Here is a 26,907-nt window from a genome sequence, read left to right as displayed (position 1 = left end):
AGAAAAGACGATTTCTGCTCCTCAATTTCCCAGGGTCCTCTCGTGCATCAGCCATCTGAAGGAGCCACTACGCCTGAATAATGCAAACGGTACGAACAAGCAAACCCGCTTCCTGCGTGACTTCTGCTTCATGGCACCAAACGTTACGGCTGTTTAGGGAATATGCAGCTGTTTCTAAATATACTTTTATCATCAAAAGCCTGTTGAAATATAAATGTATCTTATTAGTTATTGATTATTTATAATAATTTATTAGCCTACTAAAACCACAATATTACTCAGTATTATATTTATATTCCTCATAAATCAAAGGTAAACTATAGGAAAAATAAACATAAAGCAGCATGACTTAAAGTTGCCCGTTCAATTTGAATGTAATCAATCACATCTTGCACTGATCTAGTTAAATGTTCCATTTTATGTAGGCCTATCAAATAGGCTATATCACTATTGCTCTGGAACTAGAATCTAACGACTATATACTGAGCTGAAAAACGAGGATTCAAATTGTCACAATACACACTAAATTGTAGTTCTACAATAAGGGATAGGCATGTCACAAATAATTACCCCATAATAATCAATCATAATCAATCATTAGAAATCAGTGCTGTGCCAAAACTTCAATACTGGAAAAAATTGTTATGACTATCCTTTAATTCTCTAACATAATAAAACCGAATATTACAACCCTAAAATATATAGGCCTAGGCCTACATATTTTTTAATGTCCTATAAAAGACGCTTAGTGAAACATAAACTGAAACTGGATTGGATTGAGAGGGAAACCACACCAATTACAACAGCAACTCCAGCACTATCATACAGTGGTGGTTGTGATGGAAATGGTCATGGACAGCTCCTCTATTCTGGAGATAAAGGAAAACCAGGGCGGACATTACATGCTTTATTCTCCTCTCCATCATGACGCCCCGGAACCTCAGCGTGGATTTGCTTTGTTTGTTCTCAGATGAATATCTGATTGCTTATTTCCCATGGTGTATCGGCGTTGACAGCTGCCTAGTCCTCTTTTATAATCGGTAAACAAAACATAAGTGTATCGTATTGACGAGCCAGAAGGAGAGATATCCTCTTCTCGGATGTTGCGACACCTGTAGCTGGAGTGAGGGAGATGTGTGTGTTCGTGAGTGTGAGAGAGAGAGAGAGAGAGAGAGAGAGAGAGAGAGAGAGAGAGAGAGAGAGAGAGAGAGAGAGAGAGAGAGAGTGTGCGTGTGTGTGTGTGGTGCTTTGATGCAGATGTGCAGTCGGTTTTAAAGTGTGTTTTATAAGCGGGTCTTCACACTCATCGTTCATCCATCAGTAAAAGAGGTGCTTTGGGAGGCGGTGTTGGTTTCGCCGGAGGAAAGCGCAAGGTATACTACATGAGCTCAAAGCCGTTTAGAGACGCATTAGTTTCTAAGCCGATCGCCGTTTGCTCGCTGGCGGCAGAGACCATGATGGACAGAGAGGAATCCGTCGTGACCAGAGCGGGGAGAGTGGAGAGTCTGTGAAGGCGGCCGTGTGCATCCGCAGGAAACTAAACACAAACCCCATCCATCCTGACGCCTGGACAAACGTAGGGGTACGAGGGTGACCCATCGCTTCGCTTCTGCTGCCTTCTGTTTTGATTTATTTTTTCAATAACTTTTTTTTAAATTTTTCTTCCGTGGGGGACAACAATGGGGAAAGACGAATGCAAAACCATGCTGGACGCCCTGAACAAAGTGACCGCTTGCTACCGGCATCTGGTCATCGCCCTGGGCAGCACGTCGGACTCGCAGAACCTCCGTGAGGAGCTGAGGAAGACCCGCAGGAAGGCCCAGGAGCTGGCCGCGGCCAACCGGACCAAGCTGACCGCCCTGCTGAAGGACAAGACCATCAGCAAGGACGACCGCGCCGAGTACGAGCGCCTGTGGGTACTGTTCTCCAGCAACATGGACCTGCTGGAGGTGGACATGAAGAGGTCCCTGGAGATCGGGCAGGACTTCCCGCTCAAGCTGCCCACCAGGCACCTGATCGCCACGGGGATGACCGGCAGCACCACTACGGTGGCCGCGCGGGCCATGAGCGTGCAGAACATGAAGTACGAGGCGGACAGCAACGTGGACACGGCGGACCTGAGGGAGCTCCGCACTGAGATCACCCAGGTGAGCCAGATGATGGAGGAGATGGAGATGAAGGTGCAGGTGGCGCCGTGGGCGGTGGAGGCCAAGCAGGAGCCGGGCGCGGAGCTCAAATCCAACATGAGCGTGGGCAACTCCTCGGTCGGGGTGATCTCCATCTGCGAAGAGGAGCCCAAGGAGGACGAGGGGGGAGAGAGAGAGGCCGGCTCCGGGTCCTTCTGCGCGATCCTCATCTTCCTGGTGATTCTATTTGTTGCGGGGGTGCTGGGGTATCTGGTCGTCAGCATGTCCTGATGTGTGTCAGGACTACCAACAAACATTGGAACGAGGCTGGCCCTGGCACCGTGGCAACGTGGCACCGGTATCAGAGCTAGAGCTTTTCCAAAGGTGCTTTCTAGAAAAGAATGTGCGGAAACACGATGGAAGAGGTTTATTTTCATGGTTGCTATCTGAATGTTATTTTTCTGGGCTCTGAGGATGGACACTACTATGTTAGTTTAGAAAAATTTAGGCGACACCAAAATTGGAAAGGGGATTTGACCGCGCGAAGACTTTTGGCGCTAAATCGAAGCACGTTTTGAAAGGCGATGTTGTAAGAGTCCACTGACGCCAAATGATGTGACAGCGTCGGGTTGAAGTGAATAACGTTGCTACTGACTCCTAATCCAAGTGGATTAGGCCAAAAGCTCATGCGTAAATATAGCCTACTGATGCTAGTGGAGTAGTCCATTTGATGTCCTGATTTCTTCCGTCGTAAATCTAGTCATTTATTACAACTATTTCCAAACTAGATGGCCATTAGACAACTCATGGTCAGGTGATGTTGATAAAGTCACAGTTAATGACACAAGATTGGAATATCACAATGACTACTGCATAGTAGACCCACTCTGTGGGACGTACAGAGAATGTTGACCAGGACTTTGACCATCACGGAACTCGCCACTCGGCACCTGCAGGGGTTCATTTGCTGGGCCTCATATGAACAGTATTGAATGTATAGGGGCATCACAAAGGTGAGAATAGATGGTTTGTAAATACAGTTTTGTGTCAGATAATGTACATATGATGGAGTATATTTATGATAATAAAATGATGAAAAGAATCAGTGAGTTTGTAATGCGTAGAACTATTAAAATGCTCTCTGTAAACTGATTGAGATGATGAAAGCATTCTGGATTGCTATTAATCGATCATTAATATGGAGATGAATATTGATGGACTATTCATCTGGGCCTTGGGCCATTCCTAGACAGACTTCTGTCCCACCTGTGGTTTATTTTTAAACTTGACATATAGGAGCGGTCTACTATTCCATAAAAAGGTTGTGGCAGATTAGGCAAAGGACTTTCCCTAAATCACCACCCAATCTGCTCGGTACAAGGGTCAAGCATATTGGTAACATGATACTGGTCTAATGACGCAAGAACAAGCCTAAAATAGTCAGTGTATTTTAAGGGAAAAGGACAGGACAGGTGCCAGGGGCCACACTGTGATCCCTGCTAATGTTATTAGTTGTAAGTTTCTTTGCTGGCATTACTGCTATGTGTGTAACCTATAGGGTCAAGACATAGAGCGAGAGAGAGAGAGAGATTGAGAAAGAGAGAGAGTGCTCTAAGGGATGATAATAACACATATTCATCTAGATCAGGGGTTTTCAAAGTGTGAGAGAGTGAGCCCCCCCTCAGAGAAAAAAATTCAGCTGGGCCCCCCCCCCCCCCATTTTTTTTTTTTCTAAAGACCTGTGTTTTGAAAGCTATCTTAATTATTTTACACATTTTAAACATCTCTGATCATAATTTTAAAATATTTGAAACATATTTTTAAACATTTTAAACATATTTCTGAAACATTACAACATCTTTGTGCGTTTTTAAACACATTTCTTAACGCAATTTAACAACTTTATCTAAGCATGTTTTAGCTTAACCTTTTTTAAATACATTTGAACATCTTAATCTGTGTAAACTGCCAGTTTACACAGATTCATTCAGGGTCCCCGACTCTGAATTTTCAGAGTCGAATCAGATCTGCTTTTTCAGTCCAGAGATTCGACTATTCGGCGGGGTTTGTTTACCGGCGTTGCTATGGTGACCTAAATTATTATAAGCAACTGAAAACGATGCCGGTTTGAAACCTGTGATTCTGAAAAAAGTATAAATGCTATCAAAATTCCGTTTGGATAGTATTGAAGCTACAAGTGTTTAGATTTGTTCAATGGTTTGAACGATGGTAAACGGTTGAAAAATGAATGAGTTACGATGTCTAGAAGTAGGTGTATCAGAATGGGCAGACGTCTTCAATGAAAACAGCTGAAAACGAAGCGGTATGAAACTAAAACGGTGGTTCTGAAGAAATTTTAAATGATATCGAAATTCTGTTTCGATATTATTGAAGATACAAGTGTGTAGATTTGTTAAATGGTTTGCACGAAGATAAACGGTTGAAAATTGATTTAGTTAGGTTACTTCTACAGTTGAAGTACGATTGATGATTTGAATCATCGACTATCAGGTTTTTCTTCGGGTTCATTTTTTTCTCACGTCGCGCCCCCCCTGAAGAACTCTGGCGCCCCCCAGGGGGGGCGCGCCCCACAGTTTGAAAACCACTGATCTAGATCATCTAGATGAGTATGTCATCCAGGATTTTATTACAAAACCACTATTCTATTATAGTGAAGTCAGTCCCAAGCCACTAAAAGTAATTTTGTAGGACAGATTCTAGAATCCTTTGGAAGTTGGAACCAAACCATCTTATAATTGATGTCACTCTTTGGCAGTGTCAGACACATGTACAAAATTAAAGAGTTGTATGAGTGTAAAATATGTTGAAACTTAGACTCTTACTTAAACTTAGACCTAATTTAAGCAAGTTAATTGTTTTCAAATGTTGTCAAATGAACTAGATGTAGCTCTTTTAAAAACTTCCATCAGAAGTGGGCTTACTTCAATGTATGCTTGCGTATACCTCATGGAGTGAACAAAGTTTACAGCAAGAATGATTACTGGCGTTCCAACAACCTCTCAGTTATAAGCTATCAATCCTCAGAGAAGACTGTCAATCAATGTATCGACTTATAATAATAGTAATAATAATCTACTGCATTGATATAGCAAACTCAAAGAGCCTTACACAGTGAGTGTGGGTGGGGGGATCACGCCTCACCCACAACAACTCATAGACTAACAATAGAATAGACTGGCCATATCGTTTGGGTATTTCATTATCTTTTTTGTTACGTCTCAGGGAAACATTTTCCGTCCACTATTAATGTGTTTCATGACATAGAAATGAACTAACCATAAACCTAACCCCAACCTTAACCCTTACTAAAATGAACCACAAATATACCCCAACAGATGAACAAAAATTAACCCATGAATGTAACGAAAGAGAGAAAGAAAGAAAGAACAAGGCAAAGAAAGAAAGAGAGAGAGACGATGTAATAACATTTGAGAAAAAACATAACACTCCAAATTAGGTTGAGGGCATTAATAGGGAAATCCTAATCATTCTCGTCATCATGACCATCTTCATCTTCTCTCTCCTCCGGATCAAGATAGGTATCCAAGGCTATTGGTTGTTGTCATAGTAACTCACCAAAGACTGCAAACGGCATAGAGGGGACACAGCCGTGTCAACACCCAACCGTTTCTGCAATCCAGCACTCCACCGGCTAACAGATGGAGCATTAACTCACGCTGTGTCAAGAAATGTGGCTTGCAGAGGAGGTGATGGGGGGAGGGGAAATATAGGCCTTCATCACCTATGGCGACCACCTTGGTTCTAACACTAGCTGGGTGGGGGGAAGGAACTGAATGAGTCTCCCCCCACCCAGCTAGCGTTTAGAACCAAGGTGAATAAGAGCCATTCAGTCACACAGTGAAGACAATATGAGCATGTCTTCCTTGCATTCCCTTGGTTCATGCTGCAGGGTAATTCGAGACGCTTTGGTGTGTAGACTGAGACAGACTCCGGCTCTTCCTTCCGTGTCTGTAACAGAATGTGAATGATGTCATCAGTGTATACAAGGCAGTTATTATAGGAACCAGCCCATTGCACAAGGACTAGTTAGTAGGGCACTAAATACAATTTAGTAATTAAGAAAGCAACCCAACCAGCTAATTAACTATAGAACTAACACGCATCCTAATTAATGAAGGTAAAATATTCAGTCAATAATTGTTGCCTTTATTTATCCAGGTTGAGTACAAGCAGATTAGAACTCTATTTTTCAAAGGTGACCTGGCCAAGAGGGCAGCCCAGCACAGGCTAAAACACAACAAGATGCAAAACAACCAAAATGCTACATTTTGGGAAACTCAAACTTGGTGCAAGAAGTACGAAAGGAAACATCAAGTGTGCAGACAGCACCCAATCGTGTTATTTTCCAAGTCTTTCCTGAGGCCTTTTATTATCAGCAGTAGAGCCTAGATCAGTCACTTCTACATATTTTGGTATAAATAACAATACAGCTACAAATAAACCAACTAACTAAAGAGCATAAGGCAAGCTAAGATTACACCTACTATGCTTTGTAGCGTGGGCATCTAGATTCAGGACTGAACGAGGACCGTATTTCCCACTGTTCATGATTCAATCAGTCTTGGAAAGGATTGCCTATGGGAGGTAGCGCCCTCATGAGAATCCCATCAAACACTAATGTGAATAAATGGAGAACAGCGGGTGCTGCCTAGTTGACAGCGATTATTGCTTATGAGTCTTGATTTTCAATGTTCGCAAACTGCTGCAAGCACAGAAGACACCCAAAGTAGAAAAGCTAGAGCCCCCCTGCAGTACCCCTACCACCCACTAATAGCTACAAAATAGCCACAGGCACACACACACACACACACACACACACACACACACACACACACACACACACACACACACACACACACACACACACACACACACACACACACACACACACACACACACACACACACACACACACACTGGCCACAGCTGCTGTTTTTAAGTAAATAAGAAGGTGTATTAGTTGAGCTAGCCTCTAGCTATGAAATCAATTCAAGCTTTATTTTGGCAATTAAAAAATAAGAAAATTGTTTCAAATGTGTTCCATTGAAACCGAATAGAACCAGGTCTAAAATGATAATATCTTACCTGTCCTTTTTCACCATATTCTCTATCAACAAAACATTTATTCAGAATGTAGCTTAACAGGATAGAAGCAATGTTGTATCCGTGCTGGTTATTGGTTGTGGCATGATTGGATTGGTAGCCCGTCATCTCACAACCTTAAATTGAAGCAGCTTAGAGGACTGAGATTCAATCAGCTTTCTATCCTCCTTCATTGATTGACTAAGTGTTCATAGATTGAATTATTGAATCTAAAATGTTGCCATCATGTTCTACTTGCTTCACTTCATCCTTCCATCCATCCATTTAGCCACTAATGGCTAAATGGATGGACTGGGAGTAGGAACCTGGCCTGGCTGCTACAGCTATCCAGCCCCCGTAGTTCTCTGATAAGATAATGAGATACTGTCGGCTGGGTGGTGTGATTCTAAGGTGTCAACAGACAGAGTGTGGGAGGCGGAGGGGGAGCTGGTGTTCAATCGGTAGCCAGTTGGACTGGCTAGCCAGCGTTCACAACTCTCCCCCGGCCCTGGTGCCAGCAAGGGGGCGAGGTCCTAAAACGGCGAGCAACAGTCCACGACTCCCATGGATAAACATGGTTATTTGCAAGTCAATCAATGAGGGAGGCTTATCAACGAGCAATCAAATTTAGTGATAGAATTTTTGAGCAAGCAGGATCTTTGGCATGGGGTAGGCAACTTTGGAGAAACCAGCCGAGGTTGAAACAATTCAACAGAAAAAAACCACCACGTCCTTCAAGCCTGCCTCCAGCCCCCCCCCCCCACTGTCTGAAAACCGCTGGAGGACAGTTCAGCAGAGAGCACTGACTGGGGTGAGGAGCCAGCGCATCATTGGTAGACAGATTGGTAAGACAGCCAATTATTTCATTAGGGACTAATCAAATGATTGGACAGTAAGAGGCGGACACTGTTTCTGTTTTTTCTCAGAGCATTTCATTTAGATATTGCTGTCGGGATGTTTAAGTTATTTCCACAATAAATGCTTCTAAAATTAATTGGCTATCCTTGCTTTAATATTGAATTCAAGATAATTAGAATGAATAATATGATAAAGATAAAGTAGTAAGTAAAATATAAATTATAATATTAGACTAGTGACATACAGTAGAAGGGGCCGCAGAGTGTTTATCTGGTTAGTAGATACTTTGCGCAGGTGGGTCAGATCTTACGAGAGCTCACAGCGCCACCTACAGAGTAACAATGCATATTGTTATGTCTTTAGTTTTTTCTTTAACGCTAGCTCCACTCTACAGTTTTACCTCTAACCCCGTTAGATATTTGTTTGGCATCATTTCAATTCATCATCATTATGATAAAATATTTTAATGGAAATACCACTGCAAAATAATAAATCAAATTAAGAAATTTATCTATTCTCCGAAAAGCTTAAATAATGTGAAAATGTTTGACTAAAATGACTTCTATACATAGTAAAACGTAAATGTTCCTGCTCAATTGTGTAATAATGTGTAAAATTATAACACATATCGTTCATCTGATGGTGCTTTCATGGTGGTGTTGGTCGCTCGGTCTGCGGTTCGTTTATCCTGGGTCTATGGTTTAATGAGTTCATACGTTCATTTGCCAGCGTGTTCGCATAATGGTGTGCAACTGGATTAGCAGGAGCCCAGACGGAGTCGCCCCAAATCATGACTAGAAGCCTGAGAATATTCGCTTTTTCATAAGAAAACCAGATAATCTGAAAACAGACCTCTCTGTCTGGAGGAAGCCCCTGTAACCCAACAGCAAATCTCCAAGGAATGGGCATTATTAAAATGGCTTTATTGAAGAATTTCTGGTTGGAAAAGTATGGTTTATAGTGAAGACTCAGAGGCTGTTCTTGATGTTTTGATGTTCTCTTCCTCAAAAACACATTGTTGTTTTAAAAACCAGGTTACAGTGGAAAGCTTTATTTTAATTAACAATGGTATAGCCTATGTTATTTGTTTAATAAACAATGGAATAAAAACTTCTTGTTGGTTCAGTTGTGTTTGCTGTCTGAGGATCACTTTGATTTTAAATATACTTTAAATAATTTTGTTGATTCAGATGTTGGTCACAGCAAAACCTTCCAGATGACTATTTAAAAAACAAACTGAGAATACTCACGTCTATCTCATCAATTTATATTTGCCACGATTAAACAAAGAGTTTTTAACAATCATGCTGGAACTTCACACAAATCCCAAGTTTTCTGGTTTAACTTTGAGATTCACTATTTAAAACGGCTATAGGTAAGGCTATAAGCTAGACCTGAAATACAACACACTGTTTAGATTATATTAAAGTTCTCAAAGTCATAGTAACCAATGGCATAGAAGAAAATCAATCGACTCACTGCGGGCCTGTTACAGGAAAAACAAAGATTAGCTCATACTCTTTTACTGATCAGCTCCTTCAAATCAGGGTCTATCTTAGTTAAAAACATTGTGTTCTCCTTGTTCTCTCCCCTTGTGTCACTGATTCTTGTTACACTGTGTCAACCTTTGCTATTGAGGATGAACATTCCCTAGCTTCTGTCACTTGATTTCGGTTCTATGTGTTTTCTCTATGTTGTCGTAGATTCCCTGCCTTGTGTTCTATGAGATGGGTTTTAGAGATGGCCTTGCCTTCAGCAGTGGCAGCTTTAACTTTGTTTCACCCTCTTCCATCGCAACCTACCCTGTGATCACAGGGGCAGCTTGACCTGAACACATTGAATCATTGTCACCCAGAATAGGAACAATAAAATAAAACACTGTTAGGTTATTCTTACAACGCTGCATAACACTATGATCACCCTAACAGTATTTTAGTACATTTCCAGGTGCAAACATGGGATTAATTATTAATCTAATATAGTGGAGTACATTCACATATGTTTGACAAATGTTCGTTAATGAAAATAAATTCACTTAGTGTTCACATTAGTGTTAGTTTTTTAATTTAGCTACTGCCAAAACCCCAAAAGCTTGTATGTTCTTTGCGTTGTGTAGTCATCTGAACTGTTATGTGTTATTTTATGTAATTGATGATAAAAAGTACACTTTTGAGTAACCCAGAGATATCATTTCTTCTAATTCCCCTAGGTCTCACATCTACGGTCATTGATTTGAGCTTGGCCCCTAGGTCACCTATTAATAATGTATCTTCCTGTTGGACTAGAGCCTCAAAAATGTACACACTTACATGTCCTTGTGGCCCTTTTCATTTTATACAAGCTCCAGGTCTAGAGTCTAGCCTACTCTCAAGTGTCCTTGATCCCTAGGTTTTACTAATAACATCACTTCCTGTAGGATTAGAGACCAGACGTCTTAATCTTACTCCCGGGCAAATTCATGTGCCCCCATGAATTTGGATCATTTCTTGTCGGTAAATGACCCCCATGATGATCATTTTAGTAATCTCTTTGAAAATATACTTTTAATGATGCATTCATTATACTATAAGTAAGCTCAAAACCTAACCTTCTCTTGGACGTGAATATCCAAATCCAGGTGTAAGTTTCCAAATCCTGGAGCTTCCAGAAAGGCTTTGGAGTCAATACTTGGTACAATACTTTATTCTTGGGCTCACGCAAGGTACCCAAATACAACCACCAGTGTCCTTCTGTGGTTCAACAACTTCTTAACGCTTTTTCCCACGTGTAACAGTATATCAAACATGTGACAATGACGGGCTCTCTGTTACCTCCAATCATACCTAGTGTTATACCTTGTCATATATATTCAAGGAAGACCGGAGAAGACGTGGGAGGAGGTAGTGCGGCAGGACCGAGTGAGGCTGGGCATGGATTCCACAGACGCCCTGGATAAAATAAACTAGGATGATGATGATAGGATGATGATACAAAAGGTGTTACCCACCGATTCCTATTGGGAATAGGAGGAAGGTGAAGTTGACTGAGTGGGGGACAGAGGTGCGGGATTGGGGGGGAGGGACGTGGGGGGAAAAGGTGTCTTCAACTTACAGGGGGGAACTGAGTAGGGGCTCTGGCAGGGAGGGGGAAACGGCATGAGGCAAAACTATATCTAACCGTCTAATGATTAATACAGTCCCTCGGTCAGTGTGGAGAGTATACTTAAAAGGCACTTCAACGCTGCGCTAGAAGCAGAGTATAACATTCACAAACGGGTAGGCAGAGACTGGCAAAACTATACGACTTTACTCCTGTTTTCTCTAAATAATGGGTCTTATTTCAGTAACAGTGATAACATGGCATAGATAACCATGTTGAAGGTCAAATAAGAGATAAAAAAATAAACAAAGATAAACAAAGAACGCTTTTGTGTTGGCTTTCCCTTTTAGGTTTGATATCACATTGGCCTACTGGGTTAATTGAAGCTAAATTACTGTATCCCTCTCTCTGTGTGTGTAGAGTGTTTGTGTTTCTGCACAAACACAAACACTCTACACACACACACACACACACACACACACACACACACACACACACACACACACACACACACACACACACACACACACACACACACACACACACACACACACACACACACACAAACACACACACACACACACACACAGCTCAGATGTCTCTCTGAAAGAGGTATTGTGAGACCAGGGGGCCAGGTCAAGTAAGAGGAGGAAATCATACAATCTCACTGGAATTACATCCACTATACTGGCTACACATGTTGTTTAACGTCCATTGTACTGGTTACCCATGTTGTTTAACGTCCACTATACTGGTTACACATGTTGTTTAGCGTCCACTATACTTGTTACACATGTTGTTTAACGTCCATTGTACTGGTTACCCATGTTGTCTATATTACTGGCTAGGACTGAATGGGCCGGGACTCACTGTACGGAGTAACCGGCCCTCCTGATTCTTGTCCATCTACGCCCTGCTAGTTCTTACTGCCTAATGCTGCTGGTTGGTTTATCTAGGTACACAGGTATATTTCCCATCTGTAACACTTGATCTGCAGTTCATCGAAAGCACTAGTGATTGACATACCTTACTAGTGATGAATCTCATTTTAGTGAGGGTAATTTAGTATTATTCGATAAAGCTAGGAGAAATCTGAACTGCAAAATAAATACTTCATCAGCAGTTGAAACCGATTTTGATAACTTTACTTCTGACGTTCCCATGGATGAAAATCAACTGTAGAGTGTGTGTGTATGTGTGTGTGTTTGCATCTGTGTGTGTGTGTGTGTGTGTGTGTGTGTGTGTGTGTGTGTGTGTGTGTGTGTGTGTGTGTGTGTGTGTGTGTGTGTGTGTGTGTGTGTGTGTGTGTGTGTGCTTCTGTGGGTGCACGCCTGTTTGTAATTTGCAGATATGCTATTGTAATCAAAGCTATTGTAATAGCTTTGTGGGACAAGGAGCAAGCTGAGAATGCATAATTAATTATTGAAAGCAGTCAAAAAAAAAATAATAATATTTGAATAAACATTGTTGGTGTCAAAAAATAATCAGTTATTAGTATAGCCTAACCAAACTGTTTGGTCATTTTCCAAGCAAAACATGAAGAGCCCTTATGAAAGCCATGCAGGGCTTACAGTGGCACCCTTTTGGGTCCAAAGCGCAGATGGTTATCCATCCATTATACTGGGTACACTTTAATTGTTTTACTATACCCTATATAACTGTACTCTTCCTTGCTCTGCTCTAGAATATCATTGGTGCACTCATCTGTGTTGGCCTTATGTTAGCCCCTCCCTGTATTTCCAGCTGTCCAATCATGGGGTCCCAGCCTGAGGAGTGGGATCATAGTAGCAGAGAGCCAGGACCCCAAGCAACAAAGAGATCATTCAAATCAAGGCTAAGTTTGGTCAGCACCACTCAGGACTTCTGCTTTTGGATTGCATTCTATTGACCTCATGAAGTTGATGTTTTGAAATACTTCAAGGAGAGTGAGGAACTAGGGGAGGTGTCTCAGGTTATCTGTGAGTATAATATAGATATTGGTCTTGATTTACTGTAACAACCTTACTCACTGTGTTGATGCACTGGGCATATCAAGCCTCTAGCTTTAATAGCTTCTACTTTTCTAGTAGTTGCATTGTTGAATATATGTTTGTATACTGCTGATGTTTTCATTATGTGTGCGATTTGGACAGGAAGGAATGTGTTCAGCATTGCTTGCAGTCAAAGAAGTTAGGTTAAAGTGCAGAAGTAAATTGGGCTAAGTTGTGAGGCATGACTGTTTCAGGACTCCCAGGGTGAAATGATGTAGTACAGATGAGGGAAGGTGTCGAAACATAGACGACGACAGGCAGCTGGGCCTGTGACTGACTTTGTGGGTCGCTGATATTAGATTACTCAAGAAGCTATGGGTGAGGAAATAACACCGTGGTACGGTACTGGCTATGGCTGATCACAACAAACTAATTGACAGAAGTTTGACTCAGACTATTCAACCAGAGAGCAGAGGTAACAAGACAGTTTTTCCAGTAGAGCCTTATAAATTAGCAACATAAAAGTCAAGTCAATATTAGTTATAAAGCCCTTTATCAGTTACAGCCTCAGGAGGGTGATTTATGACAATGCTTCTCACTTCTGTTTATTATGGAATCTCGTGTAAGATTGAATTGAGGTGTGAGAAATGTTTTACCTGTCATAAACTACTGTGATACACAGGGTCAAGATGACTTTAATGATGGTTGATCATTATATATATATATATATATATATATATATATATATATATATATATATATATATATATATATATATATATATATATATATATATATATATATATATATATATATATATATATATATATATATATATATATATTTAGGGTACTTTGTGTTGATTCTAGATTCATTCCATTTTCACATTAACATATCCATTATTACAACCTTAGATCTTAAGAAGAAAATCACAGCAAATTGTGCGATTAATTAGTAAAAAAATAAATAATCTATTGACAGTATTATATTATTCAATATTTTAAGTACTGTAAGGTAATTTATTAACGCTATTATTATTTTACCAGCGAAAGTCACCTGAATTTCTGCAAGGTCTTGTTCTATGAGGTTATATGTTTCTTTTGATTAATTCTTACTGGCATACTTTTATTACTTCAGTCCATATCCTCTTAGTTTACAAGAACCATTGCCTTGCATATACATTGTCAGACAGATAGTTTGACCTGTTGGACCAGCGCTCACACAATGCTTTGGGAACCATTGACTCCAGTGAATGCAGATTACTGATTTGTCAACAGCCCCAAATGCTCAATGATAAATAAGTCATCATCTTGCTGTGAGAAGCAAAAGTACAATACTTCAGTTACTTTTAGCTGAAATGGATTAGGGCGTAGCATTTTTTCTCTCAAATATACACAAACACGTACACACACATACATATATAGGATAGATAGTACACATAAAATGCACTTATATATATGCATTTGTCTTGTCTACAAGTTTGGTCATCGATCTACTTCTCCCATCATGTTGTCCCATCTCATGTTATTATGATGTTATTGCTATGGCCGAATTCAGGGTATCGCTCTTCATCCTCCAGCACGGTGAATTGAAGACCAGCAGCATGAGAAAGAGGAGGGATTCCCAAAACGGCTGCGTCCCTAACGATGGCCAAAAGGCCTCCATGAAGCACCCTGCGAAGGCTACCGTTCTCCAGAAAGAGGTGAGGAACACTGGAACTACCGGATGGGTGTTTGTGCGTGTGTAAATGGTATGTTTAAGTTTAAAGTTGTGTCTGTGGACTTTACCATGCATTTAACCATGTGCATTTGAGTGGTTGTTGTCAAATGTGTATGTGTGTGCAAACCATTTAGCAGGGCCATGCCTTTTACAACCATGATCACCCTCCCGGCCTCATTAGTGATAGACTTGACCCATTCCCCCCCCTTACTATGCAGACTCTGTCAGTGTATTGAACAGGCTTGCCTCTTCTGTCTGGTGATTTGTTACAATTCCTAAAGATTTCTAGCTTAATCATAAATTACAAAGGCAAATTAATAATAAAAATAAAACATTTTATTTCTAACACACTTTACATCAACTCAATGACCTGCTACTTTGCAAATGAGAAAGGATTAAAAACAACATAAAATACTTTGAAACTAGCATAAAAAGAGAAACAGAGAAAAACATTTAAAATAGTAGTTTAGCCAAAGGCTTTTCTAAAAAGACGGGTTGCACTTTGCATCTCCTGACATTGCCTCCTGCATTGGCCCAAAAACTGGTAAAATATTCACATTGTACCCATGGCCGCTGTCTGAACTGCCACCCCCCCATACATATGCACCCATGTATGCCCCAACAACACACACACACACACACACACACACACACACACACACACACACACACACACACACACACACACACACACACACACACACACACACACACACACACACACACACACACACACACACACACACACACACACACTCCACCCCCTTGTATCAGGCCGTACCAGGAGGACCCTCACCTAATATGAACACAGATCAGAGCCACTTAACATTGCTGTCCAGATTACCTTAAGTCATTGTAGGGGAAGTCCCGTGACACCCTTTTGTCCAAACTATTTTAACATTCATTCACGTGTGACTGTCAGGCAGAATTTAATTTGTCAAGTAGTGCCTTACACCGAATGTACACTCTGGATAAATTATTATGATAAATAACACTAAATAAATTACACTGAGGTTGATACCGTATGTCTAGTATCTAGAGTGCAATATGACAATGGAGACATTGTATTATAGGGAATATTTATACACCTACTAGGAATCTAAGTTATATGTCTAACTTTCTAACTGATATGTCCTTCTCAAGGTTTCGTTCTTTGTTCTTAGGTTTTATTTTATGGGGGGCCAATAGGGTTAGAGGGGTGTCATAAGATGTGGCATGTGCAGCCCTTTAAGAATGTGACTGTGACTAAGGGATGGACAAATACAATTGTCTTGATCTGGCTTGACTCCAACACAGCATATCCCAAAGACTAGGTCGCGCCCCACAGGTGTGTGGATTTTAATTGGGTCACCAAATAAATTTGGAAAACGTAATGAAATGTAGTTTTTGGACTATACTATAGTGGCCCGGGTTGGCACAGTTCAGTACGGTTCGGTCCGGTACCGCCAAGCAAGGGGAATTGCAACGCCACTACAACCATCCTTCCCGCTCTAGGTGTGTCTTTAACTCTGCTTGTCTTGTGTCGATGACACAACAACAATCACAGTTTGATTGCTTATTCATATTATATTAAAGCCTACCATAAAATCTGTCACGGTACAATGTGCAGAGAGATTGCAAGCCTCTTAAGGCACAGGCTTTGTCGTTTGACAGGGCCTATATCGCTCTCTGCCGACCAAGCGAAGCGTGCAGCTAAAACCTCCTGTGGGTTGCAGTTGTTTTTTTAAAAGGTTCTCAGATGTCCTCCAGCTATTGATAGGATAGGTTTGTTTGTCTTGGTTCCTGGTGTTGGAGCAAGCCTCTCCCTCTAGAACTCCCCCAACTTCTGCGTCACAGGGGGGTCAAATCTATTTAACTCATACATTTGCCCCAGCCTTATCAAATCCTATTTCATTGCTCGTCAAGCAAGCCGGGGCCGAAATCCTGGGTAACCAACACTGGCTCGAATGAGAGTATACCCTTAACAGCATTCAGAGCTAATTGAGACTCAGGGGACCCCCCCCCCACACACTTGACCCCTTTCTGCAACATAGAAACATAGTTAGTGAGTGGAGCTGTTCCAATTCATATTTCCAATAAAACCCACATATCCCTAAAATTCAGATTAGCTGTCGGCTATTCCCAGGAAACGGAAAATCCACCATGGCTTTAACCTTCACTTACTGCGGGAGCAGTTAGTGATGCTCCCCGCTTTCCACTAAGCCGGTGACCTGGCCCTGCCCAAAATCACACTTGGGCTTGTTTACCACCAAAGGTGCCTCAGCGAGACATGCAAAGAAAGATTAAATGTGCTCCACGTGGCTCTCCCAGGTGTCGCTAAATACGACGATATCATACATATATATGACCACATTGTACAAGCCCATGGTCATCTGGTTCATTAACCTCTGAAAACAAGCTGTTGCGTTGGTAAAACACGACAGGAATACAAGGCATTATGAGTAGTGAATGCTGACACCTCCCTAGAATGGACAGAAGTGGCACCTGGCCATAGCCCTTAAGCAGGTCAAACTTCGACACATAAAGGGCTCTGCCGACCTGGCCGACGCAATCTTCTATTCAAGGGATGGGATATGCAATCGATGTGTGTCACAACAACAATGCACAAACGGGGAGTACCCCTGTCCTTTGCTACCAAGACAACTGGGAAGTTCCACCCACTTACAAGACACCTTCTGAGGGGACAAATGGTAAGAATGTTGCTTTATTGGAGCAGCTGTTTGAGTGCCAACGTCATGTACTGTGAGCTGTGTCCACCCCGATGTGTCTTTAAGCAACCTTGGGTAAGAGTCAACCAGACCCACGACATCCTCAATTTTGGACGGTGTCAGATGAGGTAACTCGTGGTGGAAATCTAGCAGCGCTCCACTATTCTGAAGACGAGCAACCACAGGTTTGCGAGATGAATAACCGGCCTAGATTTCACCCTCCCGAGGATCTTGTACTTGTTGAAACATACTGGGGCTGCCTTCTACCCCCCCACGTACGATTAAGCAAATTCACATGGCACTGACCGTGTCTTCACACAGCGATTAGGAGAGCTAATTACATACCTGATCCATGATAATGATCCACCAGACCCTACAGCTAGGGATGTCCGGATGCTCTTGTGATACATTTTGAAATTATTGTATGCATGCCGATTGCCACACCCATTTTCGATGACCTACCATCGGATCTAGCCTGGAGACCATCCTGACCATGGACCTGACATGTTGTAGCACGAGGTCATTTTTTTATTTATTTTTTTTGTCTAGGAAATGGTGTCCTATTGGCTCACCCGAGTACCACATTGCCTGTCTGTTCGGTGGCTGCAACAAAATATTGTTGCAAGTGGCCTGTATGCATCGCCTTCACATGGTTTTGCAAAGCTTTATATGTCTTAATGATATGATGTGGATGGTTCCAACATTGTCATATATTCTCGTTTTTTATATGTTTATGAATGAGTTTCTGACAATGGCGTTTTACGATGGGACATATGTAATTATAATTTGTAATCCCATGTTGCAAACATAACAACAACAAAAAACATTATACAATTCCAGGTCTTCTGGATTTTTTTTGGTCGCTGTGTCATAATTCAGCTTAATTTTTTATATATTGTTGCTTAAGGCACACTCATTGACAAATTTTTTTCCAACTGGCACTGCACGTTGAAAAGGTTGCTGATCCCTGGCCTAGACACACCTCAACCTAATTGTTCTCACTGCCTCAGTACCTCAACACCTCTGTCTTGTCTGGTATTTTATGCCTGCGTGAATGTTTATTTATGACTGGAGCCATGTCAAAGAGAATTGTGTGTAACAGACAATGAAGTCTTATCTTATCATAGCATGAAGTTATCAAACAATAGCCTCTTTGAAATGCCTTATTCCCGCTGTTAGCCGTATTATAAAGTGATAAAGAAGTGGCAGTGATAAGGATCCGGAACTGATAAAGGTTTGGGAAACACTGCTCTAACAGACAAACTTTGTCTAGACGAAGAGGTAATCTGCCAATATGTAGTCTGATAAGGAGACGGCGGGTTTGTTCCGGTGTGTTAAGGACTTTTTGAGTGTGTGTGTGTGTGTGTGTGTGTGTGTGTGCGTGTGTGTGTGTGTGTGTGTGTGTGTGTGTGTATGTGTGTGTGTGTGTGTGTGTGCGTGTGTGTGAAACCCAAGTAGGGGGAGGCAGTGGGGGGAGAGAAAGAGAGAGTGAATGGAATGCAGTTCAGTCTGGCGCTGAGAGGGTCAATAGGGGCCTAGTGGTGGGAAAATCCATGTGTTCCAAGTGGAATATGTTAATAATTGAACTATATAAATCACTAAATAAACCTTTCTACCCCCCCATCCTCAGGTGAGCCTGCTGAGTGGGGTGTGCCTCATCGTGGGGACAATGATTGGCTCTGGGATCTTCATCTCCCCCAAGGCAGTGCTGCTGAACACAGGGGCCGTGGGGCCATGCCTGCTGGTCTGGGCTTCCTGCGGCCTGCTCTCTACGCTGGGTAGGGCAGGAGACGCACACACAGCAACCCGCACCAAGATATTTGATATGAGTGACATTTGTATTGTGTGTTCCCCACGTGTTGTCCATGTACCGTAGAAGCCAACTGTGTGTGTGTGTGTGTGTGTGTGTGTGTGTGTGTGTGTGTGTGTGTGTGTGTGTGTGTGTGTGTGTGTGTGTGTGTGTGTTTGTTTGTGTGTGCTTTTTTCTGTCCGTGTGCATAAACGTTTGCGTGAGTGGAGATTTGTGTGCGGGCCTGTCCATGTGTCTCTGTGTGTGTGAGTGAGGGTCCCTCTATATATATGTGTGTGTGCATCCCTGTCCCATCCCATGTCTTTGTGTACGCACGTCTCTCTCTGTAACCATGGGGATACAGGCGCCCTGTGCTACGCCGAGCTGGGGACCATGATCACCAAGTCTGGAGGGGAGTACAGCTACCTGATGGAGGGCTTCGGGCCCGTCGTCGCCTACCTCTACTCCTGGACCACCGCCATCGTCCTGAAGCCCTCCTCCTTCGCCATCATCTCCCTGAGCTTCGCCAAATACGCCGCCGCACCCTTCTACCCAGGATGCACCCCTCCCCTCATCGTCACCAAGTGTCTGGCGGCAGCATGCATATGTGAGCTATGCCGTCTTCACATAGTAATAGTAGTAGTACTAGCAGTTGTAGTAGAAGTAGTAGTAGTAGTAGTAGTATAAATGTGACAATGTGACAATCTTAACAACAATGATTTGATAGATGATGCTAACAATGATGATATGAAAGATAATGATATTCATACAATAATAATGATAACAATGATTTGATGATAATAATGCTAATGATATGACGATAACAATGATATGATAGGAAAGATAATTTGATCAAGTGTATGATAACAAAAATGATAATGCTAACCACAATGATAGTATGATAACGACAATTGCATTTACAAAATAATGACAATATTGATGTGATGATAACAACCACATAAGAATATGATAATTACAACAATGATAAAATTGTTGTAATTATTATATTCTCATGTGAAAAAAACTACAATAAACTACAACGAGGTAAACAACACTACCTCATAGTGAATAAACAGGTGTGTGTTCTGGCGCTCTCTCAGTGCTGATCACCCTGGTGAACTGCACTAGCGTCCGGCTCGCTAGCTTCGTCCAGAACTTCTTCACCGCGGCCAAGCTGATGATCATCTTCGTCATCGTGGTCTCCGGCCTCGTCATGTTGGCACAAGGTGAGCCTTCCCTGAGCTGGTCGTACATCTTCATCGTTACGTTACACCGTTTCAATTCATCACGTCAGGGCCACATGTTTTCAATGTAACGTTTATATTTTTATATTCAAGCTGATGGTGTGATTTTCTCATAATTCCATCCAGGACACACCGAAAACTTTTCCAACTCCTTTGAGGGTGGCTCGACCTCGTTCGGCACCATCGGACTTGCGTTTTACAACGGGCTCTGGGCGTATGATGGATGGTAAAAAACTGTTATCTAAATGTACATTGATCTATGTATGTCCTGGCATATCCTGCCTCTCTTGTCACATATTAACATGTTCATTTTATTATTCACAGGAATCAACTGAACGTTATCACAGAGGAACTGAAGAATCCATACCGGTGAGAAAAATAATACGATGTAACAGATATATTGGATTGCAGGATTGTAGGCAATACTCTGCCATATTGAAAGTATTTCAGGGATTTGTAGTACTGTAATAAATCAATGTAAATACGCTATTACGACCCTTAATGGGTATTTGACGTAGCAGGGACGTAATCTAGTATAAATGGATTACCACAACACTTTAACCAGGAGGCAGTCAAAAATAAAGCATCTAATATATACACACAAACACAGTAACAAAATAAAGGGATTTCTTTGGGGTAGCTAAGGCCAAAATAATAACCAAATGACCCTCTGTCGCTTTACCAAAACCCAGAGTCTAGGTTGAACAAAAGTAAACTTCAAAACAACCTCTATAACAAGCACAGGAGAAAAACTAAAAAGCAAAAAACTAAAAACAAGCAGCTTCATTCCACTATTTTTCTCTGCATGTCTCAAACTTCTTCAAGAACCACCGACCAAAACCAAACCACTCCATCCACCTGCTACGCCTGTGTGTTTGTCTCACGCAGGTCCACAAATCTCAAGTCCACGAATCTTTAACATAACTGTTTTTCTGTAAGGAACCTACCGTTGGCTGTCCTGATAGGGATTCCCCTGGTGTCGGCTTGCTACGTGTTGGTCAATGTGTCCTACTTCACTGTGATGACCACCACAGAGGTTCTGCAGTCGTCAGCAGTTGCTGTGGTGAGTGAAGAGGCCGTCGTGGTTTCAAAATAATTAAATAATAAAAATAAATATGAGAGAAATCAAAAGACAGCACCTTGCATAAATCCCATCATTGCGGCTCCTTTAGACATGTTTCAATCATGTGATCTGAATAAATCATTATAAAAAGTCCAAACTAGGAATTACAAAAAAATTACAGAATAGCCGGGCAACACATTCTTCTTCTTATTGATATAATTAGCAAAGGTTTTTGCTTGGAATGTGTGTGACATCATGTGCAACCCTCCTTAAGAAAACCTTCACATTGTATTGCCCTCATTCGGAGCAAAATACATAGGAGTATGCTATAGGGGCGCTTATAGAAGCTCAATCAATATACTCTTTTGAAAGACATTCTCATGTTGGCCTTCCATGACATTGTCCACCTGTCCAATCCCATCGACTATTGACTTTAAACAACAATCTTTTGAGGGGCTGTATGCCTACAGGGAACACGGTGATCTGCTGATTGGCTGCAGACCAACAGTAACAACTTTTACTGATACTGCTTATTAACGTGTGTATGTGTAACACATGGAGCATTCTAGCCTGTGCAACCGAGTGACAGATGTCCTCCAGGGTAAACCTCACTCCCAACGCCTTAGCAACCCTACAACCACCGATCCCAAAGGCTGCGGTCAATTAGCATAGCGGTGTTCATGTTTCAATCGAGGGGTTGCCAGTTAGATCCCCCTGCTGCACGGCATCGGTAAACCCCTGTTACACTGGCCCCAGACATTGAATGTACTTGAGTGGAACCCCTTGCTATTCCCTAACAAGGGCTTCTGCTTGTGATTCCTCCAGACCTATGGGCACCGGGTCTTACATCCGGTGTCCTGGATCGTTCCTCTGTTCGTGGTCTTCTCCACCTTCGGCTCAGCCAATGGGAGCTGCTTCACTGCTGGCAGGTAGGACACGCCCCCCCCACCCCCACACCAAGAGAGACCACCACCATGACATCATCTTTGTGTTTACATGACAGCAGGTGAATAAAGTGCTCCCTCCCGTCTCTCCCCCAGACTGACCTACGTGGCTGGTAGGGAGGGTCACATGGTGAAGATCCTGTCCTACATCAGCCTGCGGCGCTACACCCCGGCCCCTGCACTCATGTTCAATGTAGGTCCTTCATCTCTTGTTCAATGTAGGTCCTTCATCTCTTGTTCAATGTAGGTCCTTCATCTCTGGTTCAATGTAGGTCCTTCATCTCTGGTTCAATGTAGGTCCTTCATCTCTTGTTCAATGTAGGTCCTTCATCTCTTGTTCAATGTAGGTCCTTCATCTCTTGTTCAATGTAGGTCCTTCATCTCTGGTTCAATGTAGGTCCTTCATCTCTGGTTCAATGTAGGTCCTTCATCTCTTGTTCAATGTAGGTCCTTCATCTCTTGTTCAATGTAGGTCCTTCATCTCTGGTTCAATGTAGGTCCTTCATCTCTTGTTCAATGTAGGTCCTTCATCTCTGGTTCAATGTAGGTCCTTCATCTCTTGTTCAATGTAGGTCCTTCATCTCTTGTTCAATGTAGGTCCTTCATCTCTTGCTCAATGTAAGTCCTTCATCTCTTGCATGTTGGAAAATGTATCCTCTGCTGTGTGGTATGTTTGACCACCTGGAGAGGGGTCTGGAGTTTGACCTCCTGTCTGATCGATCCTTGAGCAGGACACCTAACCCCTATCTGCTGTTAAATTACCTCTATGTGTCGGAATTCACTGTACGTTGCCTTGGCTATAACTAGTAAATCAGTAGTTCTCAATTGATCTAGCCTCACGACCCACTTGTAATTATTCATTTTCAATGACATATACATTTAACTTGTTTCGTGGTAAAGAACCATAGCTGTTACTTAGTATTATCTAGGGGTAAAGTCTGTCATCGACCCCAACTAAGGTTTATTTTTCTGTCTCTTTCTCTCTCTCTCTGGCTCTCTCTCTGTCTCTCTCTCTCTCTCTCTCTCTCTCTCTCTCTCTCTCTCTCTCTCTCTCTCTCTCTCTCTCTCTCTCTCTCTCTCTCTCTCAGGGTCTTCTGGCCTTGTTCTACAGCATTCCCGCCGACATCGAGGTCCTCATAAACTACTTCAGCTTCGCCCAGTGGGCGTTCTACGGCCTCACTGCGTTGGCTCTCATCGTCATGCGCTTCACCCGCAAGGATCTGCCAAGGCCAGTCAGGGTAAAGAGTGTTCCATACTCAGGGTATAGACCAGGGGTTAGAAACCCTTTCAGATGCAATTCCATACAAAATGAAAGTTCTTTAAATAGTATGCAGAAGAGACAAATAAGACTTTACATAATTATCATGATATTTTGATATTAAATCATTGGTATTTCAAAATGCGTTGTCATCTTTCCTTTATCTGTAAATTCAGAAACTCAAGAAACTCTTGAATTTTTTAAATGTATGGCTTGTAATGAACCTTGAAAAGAAGCCTTCTCCAAGAAAATCTAGCTTTGTATCATCATCATCATCATCAACAACAACCTTTATTCCCTAGCTTAGACCATAGATGGACTAGCTATAGACACAGGGCAGGGACAAAGAGGGAGGGCAGTGCAGGCTACATCATGTAAAGCATGTGCAGCTCAGTGCCAGAGCGCTTAATAGCAGGAGGGACTGAGACCAAGTCATGGCTTTAGAATCATTCAACGCAGAGCACAGGCTACAGGTTACACAGGGTTAACCTCATCGTAAACATGGTGATCTGATACTTTCGTGACTGTCTTGTGTGTAGATACCTATAGTGTTTGCAGTCCTGATGGTGCTCATATCTTGCTACCTGGTCCTGGCTCCCATCATTGACAAACCAGAAATGGAGTACCTCTACTGCACCATGTTCATCTTCAGCGGACTGGTCCTCTACTATCCATTTGTGTACCGCAAGGTGCGCTGGCTTAACAAGTACATTGGTAAGTGCTGCTTCCTGGTAGTGCTGTAAGGGCCTCCTTATGCACCTATGGGCCATCTTGGTTGTAAATTGTAGCTGGGTGAGGAAAGCTACCACTTGGGACCGGGATAGCCCCTCCATAAGGCCAAATGCGTCTGTTTGGGGCTGATTGGGTTGTGTGGTCTATGTATAATACGGTACGACTAAATAGTCTCTTGTGCAGGGATCTCAATAACAATTATTACCTTTTAACAAGTATGATTTTATATGTGGGTTACATTTTGATAAGTGACTTGGAAAAATGCATTTTTGTTAAAAATAAATAAATTTCTGAGACCTTTTGGAATCAGGCCTGTGGAGTTTGTATGGTTGATGGCTTGTTTAAGCAGCTTCACGTGGCCTGACCTGTTCAATGTTTTTAATGTTAACTTTAACACAAAAGTAAGGTGTTGGTGTCAACGACACAATTTACACTTTAAGACGGCTACCTGCAGTGACAGTAAACCATCTTAACAATAAGTTCAGACCTTTTATATTGTTTTATGCCCGTATATACCCGTAGTAAATCAGTTATGTTCGTGAAGGATTCTTTATTTCCTGCTCTGTGAAAAGTTACTACAATCAAGATTATCTTCAGCTATTAACAAAAAAACACAATAGCTAAATTGTGTTTAATACCTGTTGGTTCAACCGTTGACCCTTTTTTCCTTCTTATCTTTTTTATTTAGAGCCTATAACCATGCATCTCCAGCTGTTGATGGAGGTTGTTCCTCCGGAAAATGTCCAATGACAATGGAGGGACCAGAAATGTTCCAATGACAATGGACACTCAAGACTCAAATGACTTGAAGCTTTTCCCCATCTTCGCTCATCCCATCTTTGACATTGGTGCCAATTCAGAATATTTTGTTAATCCCGTGGGAAATTCGTCATGGATCTACGCAGTAGCCTCTGTAAGTCTGCTAGAGGAATTTATACGACAACGGTGCAACCACCTTTTCTTAAATGAACTCCAAAGAAAATTATCCAATGGATTCCAGCCTTGGAAACTAATGAAAGATCTTGATCAAAGAGTATTGGACAGCGAGGTCCAGCTCACTGCAGAGTCCATGGCATCTTTTACCCCGTGAAAGATGGAGGGTACATTAATTCTTAGAATTATTAAAAACTAGACTTTATACTGGGGCTTTCCCTATTATGGTCAACTCCTCATGGTGAAAACCTGAACAAGGTCAAGTCATACAAGCGCCTTTCAAACATGTAGCCCGATGTGGATCAAACTGTGTTTCAAAAATCAAAGATACAAACATATTTGACTGTCGATTGATTTGGTAAATTATTTCTCTAATAAAAGTACTAAAAGACAAGGAAAGTTAATAAGATAAATAATTTGCCAATCAATCATAAACATTCACATGTGTTTGTATGTTTGATTATTCATGTTATTTAATCTATTCCGCTCATTTCCCTGCATAAGACCACTTCTGTCACGACCATGTGGGAAACATGCTGTAACATAATTGGCACAATAATGTTACAGATTTCCCCATATGCATTTCAATGTCTTTCACTGTCACTATGTTATTTCCTTTATATCTTTGCAATGTAAACGTACCATACAGAACTCTGACATTTCATAATCTTCAGGTCCTAGGACTAGGACCATTTTCTTTTCATTTCAATGGGTAGACTATGCATCACTTTGCTGCCGTCATTTAAAGCATCACAAATGTTTTGCAATGGCTTTGTTGTGGATTTTCCTGTGTGCCTGCTGACACTTTGGAAATCAAATGTTTACTTTGTTGAAATTTATTCAAAAGTATGTCGATGTCACTACTGTAAGTAGGCTCAAACACCATTGGGTTAACTCATTTGGTAATATATTATGACTTCACAGACATTTATGGATGTAAAAACCTCTTAGATTGCAACTTTCAGACTGTTTGGTGCATCTGGTGTTTAGTGTTGGATTAGAAGAACATGTAAGAAGTAGTTTCTGGATGGGTCCCAATTATCAGTATAAGTATGATCATTTGTTTGATGATGTTTGCAAGAGATTATTAAACTTTTTTATGATTCTTATTCAATTTGGTCCTTCTTATTGCCCCCCTAAATAATATATCCCACACAGAAAGTTCCGGAGCATCACATCATTCAATTGTCTTTTTTCAGTAAGGTATTTTGAAGTATTTGAAAGATACATTTTCGGCTTTAAATTTTTTTTCTGTGTGTTCGGTGATTTTACAATTTAAATACTTTACCGTCTGAATGGTTCTCTTGCAATGTACAGCAGATGGCGGCAGAGCGCCATGTATGATTATTCTTCTGCCGCCA

General features: G+C 41.7%; 2 protein-coding genes across 4 annotated transcripts; both read left to right on the top strand.

Annotated features, from left to right (window-relative positions):
- Positions 1-1,679: 1,679 nt before the first annotated feature.
- On the top strand, positions 1,680-2,417 carry si:ch73-167i17.6 (regulator of G-protein signaling 9-binding protein). The gene has a single exon (XM_056607263.1). It carries the CDS (start codon positions 1,680-1,682, stop codon positions 2,415-2,417), a length of 738 nt encoding a protein of 245 aa, XP_056463238.1.
- A 10,602-nt stretch (positions 2,418-13,019) lies between these two features.
- Positions 13,020-26,624, top strand: slc7a9 (solute carrier family 7 member 9). 3 transcript variants are annotated; one of them, XM_056607830.1, is made up of 14 exons: positions 13,020-13,144; positions 13,411-13,534; positions 14,736-14,858; positions 19,214-19,361; positions 19,737-19,979; positions 20,473-20,598; positions 20,743-20,842; positions 20,941-20,985; positions 21,556-21,679; positions 22,505-22,608; positions 22,720-22,816; positions 23,712-23,861; positions 24,421-24,595; positions 25,302-26,624. In XM_056607830.1, exons 3-14 carry the CDS (start codon positions 14,760-14,762, stop codon positions 25,361-25,363), a joined length of 1,473 nt encoding a protein of 490 aa, XP_056463805.1. In that variant the 5' UTR covers positions 13,020-13,144; positions 13,411-13,534; positions 14,736-14,759; the 3' UTR covers positions 25,364-26,624. The 3 variants fall into 3 exon arrangements, with proteins under 3 accessions (XP_056463805.1, XP_056463806.1, XP_056463804.1); XM_056607831.1 differs by having other exon boundaries at positions 14,714-14,858; XM_056607829.1 differs by lacking the exon at positions 13,411-13,534.
- Positions 26,625-26,907: the final 283 nt, after the last annotated feature.

This window comes from Gadus chalcogrammus, chromosome 14 (genome assembly GCF_026213295.1).
Source record: "Gadus chalcogrammus isolate NIFS_2021 chromosome 14, NIFS_Gcha_1.0, whole genome shotgun sequence".
In the NCBI taxonomy this organism is placed as follows: domain Eukaryota; kingdom Metazoa; phylum Chordata; class Actinopteri; order Gadiformes; family Gadidae; genus Gadus; species Gadus chalcogrammus.
This window is presented reverse-complemented; position numbering and strand designations above follow the sequence as displayed.